We start from the raw sequence: 15405 nt of genomic DNA on the forward strand, positions 1-15405 counted from the left end.
AGGCCGCGTCCCACATGCAGCAACTAGAAGGATGTGCAGCTATGACATACAACTATCTACTGGGGCTTTGGGGGAAAAATGAATAAATAAATAAAATTATAAAACGAACCAATTTGCACATCAGATACTTGACTACAAAACAAAGGCTTGATCCTGCCAAAGCTGTAGTTTCCACTTGGAATTCCTGGTGATGTTTTCGTTGTTCTTCAGCGAATATTAATGGAAACATCCCGGTTCTCACATTCCTTTTTACCATCTCTTTGACAGGACTGCTACTGCTGAAAAGAACTTTTGCCTTTTCGCCAACTTTTTATTTGCCAGATCCAATACTCCAATATTTGATAGAGAATCAAAAGGAAAAAGAGTCATGGCCACCTGGCTAGTTGTGTTCAGTCCTTTTCCATTCCGGACGTAATTCTTAGATGGTTGCAATGATAGCCTAGATAACATTTTATATTTTTCATTTAAATGTTAATTTTTTTCCCACAGAGCTCCACAGACTTTGTGAATTAATTTTTTTTTTTTTGGTGAGGAAGATTAGCCCTGAGCTAACATCTGTTGCCAATCCTCCTCTTTTTGCTGTGGAAGACTGGCACTTGGCTAACATCCGTGCCCCTCTTCCTCTACTTTATATGTGGGACGCATGTCAGAGCATGGCTTGATGAGTGATGTGTAGGTCCGCACCCGAGATCCGAGCCTGCGAACCCCAGGCCGCCAAAGCAGAGCACATGAACTTAATTGCTATGCCCCAGGCCAGCCCTGTGAATTCATTTTTGATGCTTTCACATCAGATCAATTTGGTGAATCTCCTTACCTAGCTCTTGAGACAGTTGGTTTACCCACAATTTTTTTTTTTTATTTTTTGTTTATTGCAGTAACATTGGTTGATAACATTGTATAAATTTCAGTTGTACATCATTATACTTCTATTTCTGCATAGATTACATCATGTTCACCACCCAAATACTAATTACAACCCATCACCACACACGTGCCGAATTATTCCTTTCACCCTCCTCCCTCTCCACTTCCCCTCTGGTAACCACAAATCCAATGTCTGTCTCTATTTGTGTTTGTTTATTGTTGTTATTATCTACTACTTAATGAAGGAAATCATACGATATTTGACCCTCTCCCTCTGATTTATTTCACTTTGCGTAATACCCTCAATGTCCATCCATGTTGTCACAAACGGCTGGATTTTATCATTTCTTATGGCTGAGTACTATTCCATTGTGTATATATACCACATCTTCTTTATCCATTCGTCCCTTGATGGGCACTTAGGTTGCTTCCAAGTCTTGGCTATTGTGAATAACGCTGCAACGAACACAGGGGTGCATGTATCTTTACGCACTTGTGTTTTCAAGTTCTTTGGATAAATACCCAGCAGTGGAATAGCTGGATCATACGGTAGTTCTATCCTTGATTTTTTGAGGAATCTCCATACTGTTTTCCATAGTAGCTGCACCAGTTTGCACTCCCACCAGCAGTGTATGCGAGTTCCCTTCTCTCCACATCCTCTCCAACACATGTTGTTTCCTGTCTTGTTAATTATACCTATTCAGACGGGCATGAGGTGGTATCTCATTGTAGTTTTGATTTGCATTTCCCTGATAGTTAATGATTTTGAACATCTTTTCATGTGTCTGTTGGCCATCTGTATATCTTCTATGGAGAAATGTCTGTTCAGGTCTTTTGCCCATTCTTTTAATTGGGTTGTTAGTCTTTTTGTTGTTGAGATGCATGAGTTCTTTATATATTTTGGAGATTAAGCCCTTATCAGATGTATGGTTTGCAAATATCTTCTCCCAATTGTTAGGTTGTCTTTTCGTTTTGTTGATGGTTTCCTTTGCTGTGCAGAAGCTTTTTAGTTTGATGTAGTTCCATTTATTTTTTCTATTGTTTCTGTTGCCTGGTCAGACATGGTACTTGAAAATATGTTGGTAAGACTGATGTCGAAGAGCGTACTGCCTATGTTTTCTTCTAGAAGTTTCATAGTTTCAGGTCTTACATTCAAGTCTTTAATCCACTTGGAGTTAATTTTTGTGTATGGTGTAAGGTAAGGGTCTACTTCCATTTTTTTGCATGTGGCTATCCAGTTTTCCCAACACCATTTGTTGAAGAGACTTTCTTTTCTCCATTGTTTGTTCTTGGCTCCTTTGTCAAATATTAGCTGTCCATAGATGTGTGGGTTTATTTCTAGGCTTTCGATTCTATTCCATTGATCTGTGTGTCTGTTTTTGCGCCAGTACCATGCTGTTTTGGTTACTATAGCTTTGTAGTATATTTTGAAATCAGGGAGTGTGATACCTCCAGCTTTGTTCTTTTATCTCAGGATTCCTTTAGCTATTTGGACACAATTTTTTTTTTTTTTAAGGAAGATTGGCCCTGAGCTAACATCTGTTGCCAATCTTCCTCCTTTTTTCCTTTTTTCTCCCTGAAGCCCCAGTAGATAGTCGTATGTCATAGTTGTACATCCTTCTAGTTGCTCTGTGGGACACTGCCTCAGCATGGCTTGATGAGAGGTACATAAGTCCACGCCAAGGATCTGAACCGGCGAACCCCAGGCCACCGAAACAGTATGTGAACTTAACCACTACGCCACTGGACCGGCCCCCACAATTTTTAATGATCCTAAAAAATACCATAATGAACATCTTTATAAAAGTATATTTCCTTGTTTAAAATTGACATTAGATGATTTATGAAAGAAAAAAAAGAATTGACCTACTTAAAGGTATATGTGTGTATCTATTAATTGATCAGTCTGTTAATCTATCCATTTATCTATCCCTTGCCTTTTTCAAATTTAAAGTGTCTTATTTTTATAATATTTAAATGAAGGCATGAATATTTTGAGATGAAACTCTAGCCAGTTAATCTTTAATTGCTTATATCCTAAGTTCATGGAAATGATAAGAAGGGATCTGGCAAAATCCACATCAACTGTAGGGGAACGAGCATTATATTTTGAGGATAAAATATTACTTGTTGCTATTTTGCTGTTTTGGAATATATACTTCATTGCTGCTGCTGATAGATTAGTAGCTAATCCTCCTAAAAGTATTTCTGTTGCCCACTAAGAAACAATGACAAGGGGCCGGCCTGGTGGTGTAGCAGTTAAGTTCACGTGTTCCGCTTTGGCGGCCCGGGGTTCGCCGGTTCGGATCCTGCGCATGGACCTACTCACTGCTCATCAAGCCTACTCTTCTACGTCCCACACAGAAGAGCTACAACTCTACAACTAGGATACACAACTACGTACTGGGGCTTTGGGGAGAAAAAAAAGAAAACGAGGAAAATTGGCAACAGATGTTAGTGCAGAAGCCTGCTGCTTTTCTACACGTGCCTATTTTAATGCTGATTTTTAAAAACTGAACAAACAAACAAAAAACCCCTAAAATCACATAGACCCCTGGCCTGGTAGTTAAGAGAGCCAGGCCCCAGTCCAGGACATTCCACCGGGTCGTTCCATAAATCACCTGTGTTCCCCGGGCTTTTGTCTCTTCTCCGTTAAAATAAAAGAGGGAGTGAAGGGCTGATGATCTCTGATGCCCTTTCTAAATCTTGAAGTCTGTTTTTAACAAGACTTTCTTGGCAAATTATTTTAAAATTAACAGTTAATGTTCCAAATCCAAGCCAAAGTGTGGAACTTCTGTGATTCAAGAATTGGACTACTTGGAATTTCCATTTTGGTAACTAGTGGGGCGATCATTAATTATCTCTGTCATTGTGTAAAATACACCTGGGTGGGTGACCAAGCGTAGACATGGATCTAACAAGCTGGCCTGGTATTGGGAGCCAAGTTCGGGCGGTCTCGTTGCTTCTTCCACTTATGGAGCACCTCCTCTGCAAACTCACTGGACGAGGTGCTGAGAGGCAGCTGGGAAAGAGCAAGGGATGCAGAAAAGAAGACACTGCTTCTGTGGAGAATGGAAGAAGGGTCAGCCTAGAGGCCAGTGTCCACAGAAAGTCAGGCCCCACATAGAGGGGAGGCTTCATCTCTCTCAAGCAGGAAAAGCATCGAGAGTGCTCTCATCTGGGGAGGCAACACCCAGTGACTCTCTTCAGACCAGAAGCATCAGGTGTCGTCAGCACCTGTCAACCAATGACCCACACGATCCGCGCACACACCTGAAAAACCGCGGCTGGTGTTCCACGTTATTTTCTTCTAAGACTCGCCGCCTTTCTCTCTGTAGCTGTTCAATCCTCTGCTTGTGTATTTCAGCTTCTGCTAAGTTCCCTTCTTCTAGAAACCTGAGGTTTCGAGGAAAAAAAACAAAGGAATATGAATTCCAAGAAAATAAAACAAGCATTACTACTAAAATTGCACGTGTGCAAGATTGGATATTCAAAATGCTTTCCTATACATAAGACCCCTCTCCAACCCTTAAAACAATTCTTTGAGGTAGTTAGGGAAGATACTATTTTTTGAATTGGTGATATATACATGGTCCAAAAAATATAGAGAGATATAGATATAAAAAGGAATTTGGGACAAAGTCTCCCTCTCATCCCTGTCTCTAATTCTACCTGTTTTCTCCCCATCCCACTCACCTTCACCCCCCGCCACAGGTAACGCACTGTTACTAGTTTCTTGTGCATCCTCCTAGAGTCTTTATACATATATAAGCAACGTTAATATATATTCTTACCCCTCCTTCCTTTTTTAAACATAAATGGTAGCATGCTACACATACTCTCTACACCTTGGTTTCTTGTTTTGTTTCACTTTTTACTGAATATATCTTGGAGATCTTTCTTGGTAGTACATAGATATCTTCATTTTTTAATAGCTGTATAATATTCAATTTGTGGCTATACCTGAATTTATTTAAACAATTCCCTATTGACAGACATTTGGGGTGTCTCCAATTATTTAACGTTAACAGTTAATGCTGCAATGAATGACCATGAATATCCATCATTTTGCACATAGGTTAGTGTATCTGTAAGGAGAAATTTCTAGAAGTGGAATTGCCTGGTTAAAGGATGAGTTTGTAATGTGTATATTACTAAACTGCCCTTTATGGGGATTACAGCAATTTACATTTCCACCAGCAATGTTATTAGGGAGGTTTTTCCCCATAGGCTCAGAGTGCATCAAATTTTTGATCTTTGTTATCTGATAGGTTAAGAAATAGTATGTCAATGTGGTTTTAAAAATTTGCATTTCTTTGAGTGAGACTGAGCATCTTTTTATATGTTTAAGGGATATCTGCATTTCCTGTTTTGTGAACTGTTCATTTTCCTATGTCCATTTTTTTAATGGGTTGATCTTGATTTCTAGAACCAATTCACAAAATGAGCTGCAAACACAGATTTCCCAGTTTGTCATTTATCTTTTTTTTTTTTGGAGGAAGATTAGCCCTGAGCTAGCATCCATTGCCAATCCTCCTCTTTTTGCTGAGGAAGATTGGCCCTGGACTAACATCCGTGCCCATCTTCCTCTACTTTATATGGGGTACCGCCACAGCATGGCTTGAAAAGCAGTGCATCTGTCTGCGCACGGGATCCGAACCTGCGAACACTGTGCCGCCAGAGTGGAGCTCTTGAACTTAACTGCTATGCCATGGGGCCAATCCCTCAGTTTGTCAATTATCTTTTGACTCTGGGTATATATTTTATTTACTTTGCCATGAAGAAAGGTGCTGGTTTTTTAAAAATAAAGTCAAATTTTATCGATCCTTTTTTTTTCTACCTTCCAGGTTTTGAGTCTTAATTAGTAAGGCCTTAGGGGAGAGATTATTCTTTCAATTTTACAGAGTAGGAAACTGAGGCTGAGAAAGACGTATCATATGTCACACAGCTTGTTAGCAGCAAACCTAGGATCAGAAGTTAGATCTCAGTGCACCAAAATAATTTAAATTTGAGGGGTGGGGGAGCCAGATGCTTTTGACTCTTTCAAATACACAATAAGTTCTTTATTATTGTATGCACGGAACTCTTAAAAATAAACACTTTTTTTTTTGATATTTCAATAGAAATGGGGCTCTACTTATGAATATGGGTCTTGCCACACACAGATCTAAGCTGGTCTCTGTCCCTTCTACAACATGATTGCTTCAAGTCCCCTAGACCTCTACTCCTCGCTCTCTCTCTCTCTCTCGCTCTCTCTCTCTCTCTCTCTCTCTCTCTGTCTCGGCGACTCTGGTGGCCCAGATGTTGTTAATAAGACTTTTTATAAAGAGTTTTAATCTCTAGAGATAAAGATCTTTAAAAAATCCTTACCTTTGGTCTGGCCTAAATCGAGTATCAGTAGGTGGTAATAAAGACTTTGACAACGGATCCATTTCATTTAATTCTAGTGCAAACTGTGTGAAACCATAATACTGCTCATGGCCTTTTGGCATGGGATCTAGAAGAAAAAGAAACCATTCGTCTCTATCTTGCATTTCATTCATGTTACATTTTAATTCCTTCACCTCTTTCATCTTAGACCAGCTACAATTTTTCTCTCAGCTCTAAACTCTTCCACTTCTATTAAAATATTCTGGCTAACAAATAGGCGCTGAATATTTCTCTATAAATTTTCTTCTCTGTAAGTTTTTTTCTACCTACAAGGAAAAGGCCTCCTTTGTATGCTCATACAGCACATTTATAAAAATGTCATGAAGTTTCTACACTGTTTAAGCTATAAAAATAATTTGTTACTAAAATAAACATGTTAGAAAGAACTCTAAGTCCATTTTTCCTGACTAACGAGACTTTCACTCTAGAGAATCCATTTTTCATTTAAGAGACGTCAAATTCTCCCGAAACTCTGTCTAGTACCTGAAATAGTGTTGAACCCACAGCAAGTGGTCAATAAATGTTATTCTTTTCCTCCATCCATGCCCTTCTTTTCACCAACTCTTGCCCCTCCAAATCTTACATATTTAAATTTAAAACCATCTCAGCAGAAGCCAGGAATACAGATAGGATTATAGCAGCAGAAACACTGCCAGCTGGAACGAAAGGAGACAGAGAAAACAGGACAGAATGCAGACAGGCTGTGGGGCTATTGGTCTTTTACAGGAAGGAACCATTGAGCTATCCAGCTGCAAACATGGGTTATCCTTCAAGGATGGTAAATGAGGTGATTCAGAGACCATCAGGCTGCCACTCCCACCACAGGCCAGGACTACACAGGCCCAGGGGGCAAGGCTGCCTCAGCCTCTCAGAGGGTGGGGCCACTGCAGGAGTTTCAAGAAGCCAGGCTGCCACCACCCAGAGCCTTGGGGGCCTTGCACTGCCCCTGTGGGTCCAGAGGGCAGGGCATCGAGCCAGAAAAGCATTAGCCCCAGCCTTCAAATCTAATGGCATTTGCCTTGCTGGCTTTGGACTTGCTGGGGACCCATCACCCCTTCCTTCTTTCCTATTTCTCCCTTTTGGAAGGGAATGTCTATCCTACGCCTGTCCCACCATTGCATTTTGGAAGCACATTTTGGTTTCATAGGCTCACAACTGGAGTGGATGATTCATACCTCAAGTCTCACCCATACTTGTTTTAGATGATATTTAGATGAGACTTTGGACTTTAGAGTTGATGCTGGAATGAGTCAAGACTCTGGGGGCTGTTGAGATGGAAGAAATACATTTTGCATGTAAGAAGAGCATGGTTTTGGGGGGCCAGGGGCAGAATGTTATGGACTAAATGTTTGTGTTCTCCCAAAATTCATATGTTGAAGCCCTACCCCCACTGTGGGGGGTGTGTGTGGCTGTACTTGGAGATGGGGTCTCTGAAGAAGGAATGAAGGTTAAATGAGGTCAGAAGGGTGGGGCCCTGATCTGGCTACCGTCTGCAAGCCAGGAAGAGCTCCCTCACCAGAACCTGAATTTGCCACCACCTCGATCTTCAATTTCCCAGCCTCTAGAACTGTAAGAAAATAAATTTCTATTGTTTAAAACACCTAGTCTGTGGTATTTTTTTATAGCAGCTCAAGCAGACTAAGGCAAGTGTATTGCCCTAACTTGAATTCCAGCTAAAAATACCCAAATTTACATATTGGGGAAATCAAATGTAGACTAATAAAACCCACGCATAGCCTTTGCTCTCGTTGTTCACACACACAAATACAAACGCTTTCCAGGAACTCTTCTGCAGACCCATTTTTTGAAGCTTCAGAAGTCCTTTTTGTCCAATTTTCTGTGTATTCTAAGTATGGAAATAATAGCAAAGCTTCCTACCAGGCCTTCAGAAATCCACCCCAGTGTCCCAACCATCAGAGTGAAGACAGTGGTTTTTCTTGAAGATGGGCCAGGGATGCTCATGGCCAAGGAGACATAAAGTCAATAAATAACAACGACAACAAGAATAACAGCTTACACGGTGTTCTTTCATCAACGGACTACTTTAACACCCAGAGAGGATGGCAGTTCTCATCTGTGATAACACACTTTAAGCAAAGGAGAGCAAGTATGTCACTCACACAATTGCATGTGTGCCTCTGAACCTGAAGCTAGGAAGGTGGCCACTGGTGCCAATTCTTTCTAGCTTCATGGCAACCTCTGCACTGGTGGAAGATGTGACTACTAACACAGTGAGGGAGACATTGTTGGCTGCCTACTCTACAGTCATCTCCCTCTCTTTCTTGCTAATGGGAAACTGATCTGTTCAGGTGGCACTGTGCTCTAAGGGATGAATATAAGCCCATCTGAACCTCTCCTGCCTACCCAGGATTGTTTCAGGGATGGTTTGGACCCACTTCGAGCTGACAAGATACAAAGACACATTTGCTGGGGGATGCTAGGAAATATTTCATTTCTTTTTCTTTTGTTGTTTTGTGAGGAAGACTGGCCCTGAGCTAACATCTGATGCCAAGCCTCCTCTTCTTGCTGAGGAAGATTGGCCCTGGGCTAACATGTGTGCCCATCCTCCTCTACTTTATGTGGGATACCACCACAGCATGGCTTGACAAGTGGTGCATTGGTGCGCACCCAGGATCCGAACCTGCAAACCCCAGGCCACTGCAGCAGAGTGCACGCACTTAACTGCTGTGCCACTGGACCAGCCCCAGAAATATTTCATTTCTGAGAAAGAGAGGCACAAGACAAGAAAGCCCTTTTGTCCTCCCCTTCTTCCCTGCTTGGTGAGCTGTCTCATGGGGATATGATATTGAATCGTGACAACAGTTTTACATCGATGATGGCAAACATCAACACCATATTGGGAGTGGCAGAACGTGTCTCAATGATCTGTGCTCTTGACACAGGTAAATTGCCTATGTAACAATCCCGGGGCCACCCACCACCTCATTTGTTATTAAGTAACAGCACATATCGTAATGGTTTAAGCCACTATTAGAAGGTTTTCTTTTGTTTTATCAGCCTAAACCATCCTACCGTGATATCTCAGAACAATGGTTTTGCAATACGACCATGACTTGGAAACATGCTTATCAGATTAAAAGATGGACTAAAGTCTTAAGATGTTTGGGGGGACATGTTATGAACGTTTGGCTTCCCTAGGCTTTCTCCCCACAGCTGCTTCAAGGGCTCGGTATCCCTCTGGAATTACAGGAAAGATCAGAGTGGCTTATGGTGTTGGGCAAATCTGGGGGATCCCTAAGTCTTATAGAACCCCCAGGACAGTCTGCTTGTCCAGTAACAGTTTTCTCTTTATGCATACTCTAGAATGACTTTTTGATATTAAAGATATTCCTTCTTAATGCCCAGTATAGACACAGGGATGATGTGTGTTGACTGGAAGATTTCCTCAGAGAGTGACCATGGATTAACAATGGCTTCGTTCTGGGGTTAAAAATCCATGATCCAGCAGCCCAACTGAGGCTTGGTTCATCAGCATGAGGATGAGTCTGAGATATGAGCAGGTGAATGAAAGAAGGGCCGATAGCTCGAACATAGTTCAAAGCAGGCGGAGACTGGAGACACCGAATGGACACTAATGCTGGCCCATCTGCAGGTCCTCTGGCCACATCCCTCCCCACCGCACCCCTTGGCCTGGGGCTGATTAACCCGGATACTAACTCGCTCTCCAGACACAAGTGGATGAGGAGGCGCCACCGCAGTAAATGCTTTCATGCCACTTCCCAAATAGCCGATGCACTGCTTTTCCACTCTTGTCAAATACGGTACCTTCAATCTCGTGGGCGTTAGTGCTCCAGTATTTTGCCTAGGATTCAAATGAGAGTTGTCTGTTTAGTATTTTGGGGTCAACTTCTTACAGATATTAAGAGAAAAAAAAGGGAAGAGAAAGAACCATAAGAATGATTCTACATGGCATACTGTTTGCCAGTTCTGGGTTCTGGCTTAAAAAATAATCATATTTTTAATTATTTAATAAAAATTAATAGCTAACCCTTTATTTACAGTTTGCAACACAGCAACCAATATAAGATACATTTTCTCTTCTAGGAAGGAAAGGCTCAGTTCTCACACATTGGCCAAGGAGTGTGGTTGACCCTTAAACCCCCTCCTGTGGAATAACTGTTCCCCGGCTGTCGCTGTGGCTCTGACTATTGCAATTTAAAAGAAATGTAACTCATATAATTTTTTCACTAAAGGAACTAGACAGTCTTTTGTAAACTAGCCAAGAATGCTGCTTTGTAAACCAATAAATTTTCAGTTTGTTTTATTATTTTTTTCCCCAAACGAGATCTGTTCATCCAACCCAGTGGTACCTTATGTAACCCACATCCATTCATACTGTGGATTGGTCCTTGTCTAAGACCAGCTCAGCTCTGCTCAGTTTATGGGTTTTATACAGTACCACAAGGTAGCCAGCAGAGGGAGCCCTAACTCCCTGGAGATGATTTTTTCCAAATCTCCCAATTACCTGGCTGCCCTAAAAATCTCATGAAAGGACAGAAGCATTACTTCATAAATCAAAAATCCTAGTACTATTTTCAGCCAAAACAGAATCCATATTTGGAAACCAATAAAGTTGAGTGGCATTTTCAGGCCAATTCAGGTGATTTGGTTTCCCCAATCTGCGTCTGCAGGGAAAACGGGAGAGCAGAGTACAGCAGCATCTCGGGGCTGAATCAGAAATGTAAAATTGAGTTCTCTAATCATGAAAAAAGGGGCAAAAAGGGAAACAAATACTGTCCAGGCTCTTAAGTTTATTCTGAAGCAGGAGTCAGATTTTCTCTTGGAGATATTTGCCAACAAATCCAATGCTGGCAATATGATGGGATGTCAGGGAGGCAGCCGTGCTCCACAGGTAACATTCTCTTCAGATTCGCTTTTAACACCATAGGCACACCCGACGTTCTAATTCTTTTCGTCTCGCATAGTACAAAGATCTGTTCTCTGGTCCCAGGTGGAGGAGCACGAGGTGGATGGCAGACATGGGAGTCGTGCACATTTCCTCGGGGAAAATGCTGAGAACTGGGTGGCTCTCACCTGGATCAGGGGTATACACATCCCTGCTCCAGGCTGCCTTGTCATCTTTCTGCAGAGAGCTTAGATGAAGTTTTCAAGGCAGGGTCATTTTTATTTTACCCCAGATCACTACTAGCTTTACATCTGTCTACAGCCCAGTTTGACCTATAGGCTATAATAAAGACCCTCATCTACCTTTCCATGATGTCCCCCACCAGCCATAGGTGGTGCAGAGAGGTACCCCATGAAATTCCACAATTAGAACCTAATCTCTCAGTTTATGGTTTTGATCTTAATTAAATATAAATATTCCTTGAGGAGGGTAATGCTTTACGGTCACTTTAAGTACATGAGAATTTTAAGGACAAGAGGGAATCTAGGGAGGAAGAGAAGCTGGGAGAAGAGCTCAAATCAAGGCAGATGGAAAGGGAAGCAGACTATTCCATGCTTTTTCCCCAGGCCAATCTGTTCACTTATCCCATGAATGTTCGTGAGCCTCTGCCGTGTGCCAGGCACTACTCCCAGGCATCAGGCCACAGCAGTGAGCAAGTTAGACCAGACTTTTGCTTTTCGGGAGTCAGGAATGGCGAGGAGAGTGTAGGGAACAGAAAATAAACAAGCAAATCAACAGGGAGCAAGCTAACTACAGACGAGAATAAAACTCTGAAGAAAACGGGATATGATCGAGACTAACAAGACGGGGCTGGTGATGGAAGGAGCCGGGGAGAGGCGCCCAAGCAGAAGGAAATGGAGAGAGAGAGAAGGCCAGTGCGGTTAGAGGACGGGGAGGAAGGAAGGGACGAGGGGGTGGGAGGAGCTGAGGTAGGAGCAGGATGAGTGTGTGTGTTTGTGTGCGTGTGCACGCGCAGGTGTGACCGTGGGGGGGGGGGGTGCAGACTGTGCAGGGCCTTGTGGGCCGTCGTGAGGACGCAGGCTTTTCCTCTAAGACAGAAGTTGTCAGAGGATTTTGGTCAAATATGGCATGACGTTCTTTTTTTAAATTATGGTAAAACATTCATAACATAAAATTTACCATTTTAACCATTTCTAAGTGTACAAGTGTACAATTCAGTGGCATTAAGTACATTCACAATATTGTGCACCCATCGCCTTACATATGTCCAGAACTTTTTCCTCTTCCCAAACTGAGATTCTGTATCCATTAAACAGTAACTCCCCATTCCTTCCTCCCCCAAGCCTCTGGCAACCACCATTCTGCTTTTGGTCTCTATGAATTTGACTGCTCTAGGTGCCTCAAAAAAATGGAATCACATAATATTTGTCCTTTTGTGTCTGGCATATTTCACTTAGCATAATGTCTTCAAGGCTCATCCATATTCTAGCATGCTGACATGTTTTAAAAGGCTCCCTCCTGCTGCTGAATTGAGAACAGACCTTAGGGGAGTAAGGGCAGAAGGAGGGAGGCCAGGAGGGGCCACAGCCCCGCTTCAGGTGAGAGAGGTGGGGCTTGGACCAGGGAGCTCCTGGCATTGCTTGTCTGCTGGCACAAAGACGAAGGTGAAAAATTCCCCAAGACGCCCTGTGCCCTGCGGCCCCAGCTCTGCCTTTCCAGGGTAGGAGCTCACAGGGCCACCCAGTTACCTTTATAAAATTCACTTTGCAGTGGCAGGAATCATCGCTCAGGTTCTTGATGACAATCTCGCCATAGTGCTCAATCCACCTCTGCCCGCTTAAGATGTTATGGATGCAAGAGGTCACTTTGTTCCATTCAAAATGATCTCCAAAACTAAAAACGAGGAAAAGGTCAACTAACAATTCTCAGAAGAGCCAGCAGCAAATACAAACGAGCACCGCTATTTGAAAAAATAAGTCATGTAATGAATTCCTCATTCCTTCATTTATGGAACCAACACTGACTGAGTGCCTAAGCCGTGCTGGGCCTTCTACGAGCCTTCACTCTCCAAGGAGGCGTGAATGCCCAGAGGGTGACAGCAGTCAGGCTCGTGCACTCTGGAAGCTGCCAGAGGCTTCATAGAAGCTGGTGATCTCCTGGAACAACCCACTCCCTCCTTCGACAGAGGAGGAATCTGAGCCAGAGGTGACTTGTTTAAAGTCACCAAACTAGGAAAGGGAAGTGGCAGTGGGGAAAGTATGCAGTTTTTCACAATCTGTTCTCTTTCTCTCTCCACATACATACATATATGTGTACATGCACACATACATTTATATATACATATAAAATATATATATATATAAATCTTAAGATACATGTATCTTAAATCTTTTATGATGAGAAAGTATTCAGGTACTACTTACAGAATTAAATCATGATTATGAGGATAATAGGATTAAGACCAAACACTACACGGCACATACCATGTGCAAGGACTATTTTCAGTGCTTTCCATATATTATCTGTTTAACCTTCACAACAGTCCTATGAAGTAGGTGGCTGATTATTCCTGTTTTACAGATGGGGCAACTGGTGATCAGAAAGGTCAAGGAACCTGCCCAAGGACGTGTAATTAGTAAGCGGCAGAGTGAGCACCTGAGCCCCAGTAGCCTGGCTCCGGAGGCCACACTCACAGCCATTTTGCTTTATAAATGAGTATCAGTGACCTCTATAGGATCAAGGTCAGATCTTTCCTAACAAGAATTCTGACAGTGAGGCAGGACAATGTTAAAGAAAAACTACCATTCTTAATTTTTGTTAGGAAATGGAAAGGAGTTTTTAAAAAAGCTTCTGTTCAGGGAACTTTGGTCTTCAAGGAGCATTTCCTCTTGAGGAAAAGAAAATGTGAGCTTGTCAAAATGAGGAACGTTTGAACCTATCATCAAACAGATTAAAAGAAAAAAACATACACTCAACACCCACTACGGGGGACAGCAGGCATCCTGTCTTAAAGCTCCATCTTGGCTCTAAATTCTATAAAGTTCCTAAGCACAGGAGAAGAACTTACGCTGGCAGAGTCACATGGGTTGTGCCAATGGGAACAATTTCCATGGATTTGCCCCAGAATTTGTTTTTCCATCTCACACCTGAAATGAAATACCAATTATTACATATTTAACAGGAGAACTGGGTAGATCAAACAGTTCTTAGGCTGGATAAATAATTAATCACTATATAGAACAATCTTTTCATAATAAAATCCATTATTGGATAGGATAACTTTTCATTCAATATAAGTACAACTGAGTAACTGGAACAGAATCAGGGAAACTAAAATTATAAGATAAAGTCCCTCCCTTGAAAGAGCTCACAGGGCTGGCCCCGTGGCTTAGCGGTTAAGTGCGTGCGCTCCGCTGCTGGCGGCCCGGGATCGGATCCTGGGCACGCACCGACGCACAGCTTCTCTGGCCATGCTGAGGCCGCGTCCCACATACAGCAACTAGAAGGATGTGCAGCTATGACATACAACTATCTGCTGGGGCTTTCGGGGGAAAAATAAATAAATAAATTATATTAAAAAAAAAAAAAAGAAAGAGCTCACAGTGTGAAAGGCAGGCAGAAGTGAAACAATAAAGCCCACACAGAGAGGCATGGGCTCTAACTGATTGTGTTGTAAGGTGAAATGGAACCAGAGAAGAAGAAAAGACCAACACACTTGCGGAGGGCATCAGAAAAGGCCTGTCTGAAGGGGCCAATTAAACTAGGCTTTGAAGAACAAGCAAGAGTTCACCAGGCAGAGAAAAAGCAATTTAAGGCAGAAGGTATAGCTTGTTCAAGGGGAGAGAGGGGCAAGAGAACATGAGGTTCTGTCCTGTAGGTCTCAGATTGTCTAGAGAGAAGAGTAGAAAGACAGATTGAGCACAAAAACCAGTGGGCTCTACAAGCCAGGCTAAGAAGTCTAGTTTGTGTGCACTAGGGGAAAATAAGTGGTTGTTTAGACAGAGAACTGATGTGGTTAGACACAGACTTTGCAAAGACAATTGGGAGCAATATGGAGAATGGACCAGGAGCAGGAGAGATGAGAAGCCAGGTGACAAGTTATAGTGCTACTGTATTTGCTCAAGGGATAAATAAGGATGAAGTGAACAAGACAGTAACATAAGGGATGGAGTGGAAGGAAATGATCCCAGAACCATTAAAAAAGTAGAAATAGAACTTGAGGG

At 42.3% G+C, this 15405-nt stretch overlaps 2 protein-coding genes across 4 annotated transcripts in view; both read right to left on the bottom strand.

The window, feature by feature from the left end:
* GSDME (gasdermin E) overlaps nucleotides 1-4200 on the bottom strand; it is a 117135-nt gene extending 112935 nt beyond the window's left edge. The window contains exon 1 of the mRNA XM_058527323.1: nucleotides 4138-4200. The gene's annotated coding sequence lies outside the window, so the exon portion shown is untranslated. The remainder of the gene's footprint in view (nucleotides 1-4137) is intronic.
* Nucleotides 1-15405, bottom strand: part of OSBPL3 (oxysterol binding protein like 3) — a 202841-nt gene that overhangs the window by 3639 nt on the left and 183797 nt on the right. For all 3 annotated transcript variants that reach the window (XM_058527308.1, XM_058527305.1, XM_058527312.1), the window contains 5 exons: nucleotides 14250-14328; nucleotides 12931-13075; nucleotides 9973-10117; nucleotides 6235-6361; nucleotides 4138-4260 (listed from right to left, as the gene is read on the bottom strand). In XM_058527308.1, the coding sequence (XP_058383291.1) occupies nucleotides 4138-4260; nucleotides 6235-6361; nucleotides 9973-10117; nucleotides 12931-13075; nucleotides 14250-14328 (619 nt within the window). The remainder of the gene's footprint in view (nucleotides 1-4137; nucleotides 4261-6234; nucleotides 6362-9972; nucleotides 10118-12930; nucleotides 13076-14249; nucleotides 14329-15405) is intronic.

The sequence above is a fragment of the Diceros bicornis genome, chromosome 3 (assembly GCF_020826845.1).
Source record: "Diceros bicornis minor isolate mBicDic1 chromosome 3, mDicBic1.mat.cur, whole genome shotgun sequence".
In the NCBI taxonomy this organism is placed as follows: domain Eukaryota; kingdom Metazoa; phylum Chordata; class Mammalia; order Perissodactyla; family Rhinocerotidae; genus Diceros; species Diceros bicornis.